General features: G+C 46.8%; 1 protein-coding gene across 1 annotated transcript; it reads right to left on the bottom strand.

Annotated features, from left to right (window-relative positions):
- Positions 1 to 1,297: 1,297 nt before the first annotated feature.
- Positions 1,298 to 2,805, bottom strand: LOC109249962 (olfactory receptor 1G1-like). Its single transcript, XM_053908012.1, is given in 3 exon segments — positions 1,298 to 1,710; positions 1,713 to 2,235; positions 2,743 to 2,805. Coding segments are annotated over 3 exon segments (999 nt in total).
- Between the last annotated feature and the right edge of the window lie 480 nt (positions 2,806 to 3,285).

Below are 3,285 nucleotides of genomic sequence, written 5' to 3'. Positions count from 1 at the left end.
ATTTAGACATTTCCTGTAATGACACAAGTGATTTTTCAGTTGGGGAAAAAATAAACCAGAGTTTAAAAAGTAAAGAGGAGCACCTGGGTGGTTCAGTTGGTTGAGTGTCTGACTTTTGATTTCGACTCAGGTTGTGAGATTGAGCCCTGCATTGGGGGGTTCTGTGCTGGACGTGGAGCCTACTTGGGATTCTCTCTCTCTCTCTCTCTCTCTCTCTCTCTCTCTCTCTCTTCCCCCCCCCCCCCACCCCCCCGTGTGCATGTGTGCTCTTTCTCTCAAAAACAAACAAACAAAAAAAAGTAAAGAATAAAGACTGGTCACAACTAACAAAAAAACCCAAATCACCTGCCAGAGACAAAGATCAAATCCCAGATGTTTGATACTGGACAAATCTCTTAATCTTTCTGTGCCTTCGTTCCTTTTCCAGAATATTTTTGTCCTCCAGGCCACACAGATTCTGCCTCATATTCTTCACGGTAAGGCCAATCCCTATGAATGGGTTTCTTCCAAGGCAGGGTCACAACTAGTCCCTGGAGCCCAGTGACTTGACTGAGGTCCCGACCTGCCTTGTCTTGCCAGGATTTCGTTCTTTTTATTTTTTGTATCAGAAATTTATCTTAAAAATATTGAGATACAATTGGCACGAAGCCTCGTGTAAGTTTGAAGTGTACAGGGTGTTGGTTTGATACATTTATTTTTTATTTATTAATTAAAAAATTTTTTAAACATTTACATCCAAATTAGTTAGCATATAGTGCAGGTTTGATACGTTTATATACCACAGTATGATTACTACATTAGCATTCGCTAACACCTTTATCATGTCACCTAATTATCACTTCTTGTTGTGTGTTGAGAACTATTAAGATCTAACGCCTTGGCAACTATGAAGTATATAATACAGTATTGTTGACTATAATCGCTGTGTTGTGCATTAGATCTCTCCTCTTGTTGTTGGGGAAGGATTTATAAGCCTACACTGCACTCCTATTGAGATTTCTCCTAGAAGCCAAGTGTTGCCTGGCACTTTGCATGTTTCCAACCTAGACCGAATCTGCTTAGATGCATGTACCCGTTTATCAAGTCACGTCAGAGGGACTGTGGTCACTCCCTGTCCCCAGGCTGCAGTTCTGTCCTTGGCCAGATAGTCCTATTCCAGTCCTGCAAAGTTGGTCTTCACTTTCTTGCATCTGCTTGTAAGGCCAACTCAGGAAAGTGAGTCTTTCAGATTTACAATGGACAAGTCCTGGGAAGGAGGCATGTTGAAGTCTGGGCTTCTGCTATGGGGAAGGAGTCTTTATGATGTAGAACATCTTCCCCAGCCAAGGAGTCTCCACAAAGCCCCCTTCATGTCCCTGTTCCTCAGGCTGTAGATAAAGGGGTTCAGCAAGGGGGTGACCATCGTATATACTACAGATGCCACCATTCCTATTTCTGCTGAATAGGTGGATGAGGGCTGGAAATACACCAGAAAGAGCGTCGCATAGAAGAGAGTAACCACTGACAGGCGAGAGCCACAGGTCGAGAAGACCTTGTGCTTCCCCCCAGCAGAGGGGACCCTGAGGATGGTGTGGATGATGTGGGCATAAGAGAGCAGGACACAGGTGAGAGGGACCACACCTGAGAGGGCTGCTTCAGCAAACATCACGACCTGAAAGATCTGGGTGTCTGAACAGGCAAGTTTGAGGAGAGGGAGAAGATCACAGAAAAGTGTGGGATGGCATGAGAGGCACAGAAGGAGAACTGAGACATGAGGAGGGTGAGCGAGGAGGCCAGGAGGTGGGAGCAGAGCCAGGATGCGGCGACCAGCAGCAGGCAGCGCTGGGGACACATGATCGTGGTGTAGTGGAGAGGAAGGCAGATGGCCACGTAGCGGTCATATGCCATCACGGCCAGCAGGAAGTCATCCAGCAGGGTCAGCGCCATGAAGAAGTACATCTGCACGAGGCACCCAGTGTGGGAGATGGCGTGGCACTGTGTCAGGATGTTTGCCAGCACCTTGGGGACAATGGTGCAGGTGAAGCGGGTCTCGACGAAGGACAGGTTGGCCAGGAAGAAGTACATGGGGGTGTGGAGGTGCTGGTCAGAGCCAATGGCCATGATGATGAGCAGGTTCCCCAACACGGTGACCAGGTACATGCCCAAAAAGACTCCGAACAGGAGAGGCTGCCGCTCAGGGTTTGCAGAGAAGCCCAGGAGCAGGAAGTCAGAGACGCTGGTTTGGTTGCTGATTTCCTTCAAGGAGAGAAATTGGAGGAGAATCTTGCTTAAAAAGATAGGCTGTGAATACTTGGAGTCTAGAGCTTTGGTCTTTCTCTATTCCTTGAAGAGGTTACTGAGATTCACTAGCAGCTATGATGGCAGGGTGGGCAAATAAGGAAAATATGAGGACTGTGGACTATGGTAATCAGGCATTGTGGGGGGTGTAACTTGGTTTCTAGATTCTTGCCCTACATGTGACTGAATGAGGCTGAACTGGTTTTCATCTGGATTGACTCCCTCCAGGATTAATTCCTATTTTAACTTTAGAACACTTGTTCAACCTTAATGCTCTACTGTGGAGTCCTTTGGGGTCATGCATATCCTAAGATAGTGGGCAATACGAGATACCCTGTCTGTGTGTGAGTGTTTACTGAGAGAAATGGAAGAAAAAGTCTTTAGATGTGCCAGGTGTGCTGTATGTCTTTGTGTTTGAAGACTGTTCCAGTGAATTAACGTAGATATGAAAACTGTTAACTGAACTTTGTGCATGAAGGGAGTGCTGTTTTCATTATCATCATCAACTTCACTATCAGCCAGCGGCATGTTTTAAGATCACAGTCTTTGGAGGGACACCTGGGTGACTCAGTCGGTTGAGCGCCTGACTTCGGCTCAGGTCATGGTCTCACATTTCGTGAGTTCAAGCCCCACATTGGGCTGTCCGCATGGAGCCTGGCTGGGATCCTCTGTCCCCTTCTCTCTCTGCCCCTCCCCCACTCATTCTCATTCTGTCTCTCTCTCTCTCACTCTCTCAAAAATAAATAAACATTAAGAAAATTAAGAAAAAAGATCACAGTCTCTGGAGTCTAGAGACAGGCTGGGAATCCTTTCTCTGCTGTTCTCTGAGTGTGCTCTTGGGCAAGTTACTTAAGCTCCTCGAGTCTCTGTTTCCTCGTTTGTACAACGTGTACTCGCTTCATAGAATCACTGAAGCTACTGAGATAACATCAAGGAAGGGCTCGCCTCCATTAAGGGGTGATCGTCGCTTCATTGTTGACAGGAGTTGAAGAAATGTGAGCCCGGGTC

Source organism: Panthera pardus, unplaced genomic scaffold (assembly GCF_024362965.1).
Source record: "Panthera pardus isolate Hobbes unplaced genomic scaffold, ASM2436296v1 HiC_scaffold_20, whole genome shotgun sequence".
NCBI lineage: Eukaryota > Metazoa > Chordata > Mammalia > Carnivora > Felidae > Panthera > Panthera pardus.
This window is presented reverse-complemented; position numbering and strand designations above follow the sequence as displayed.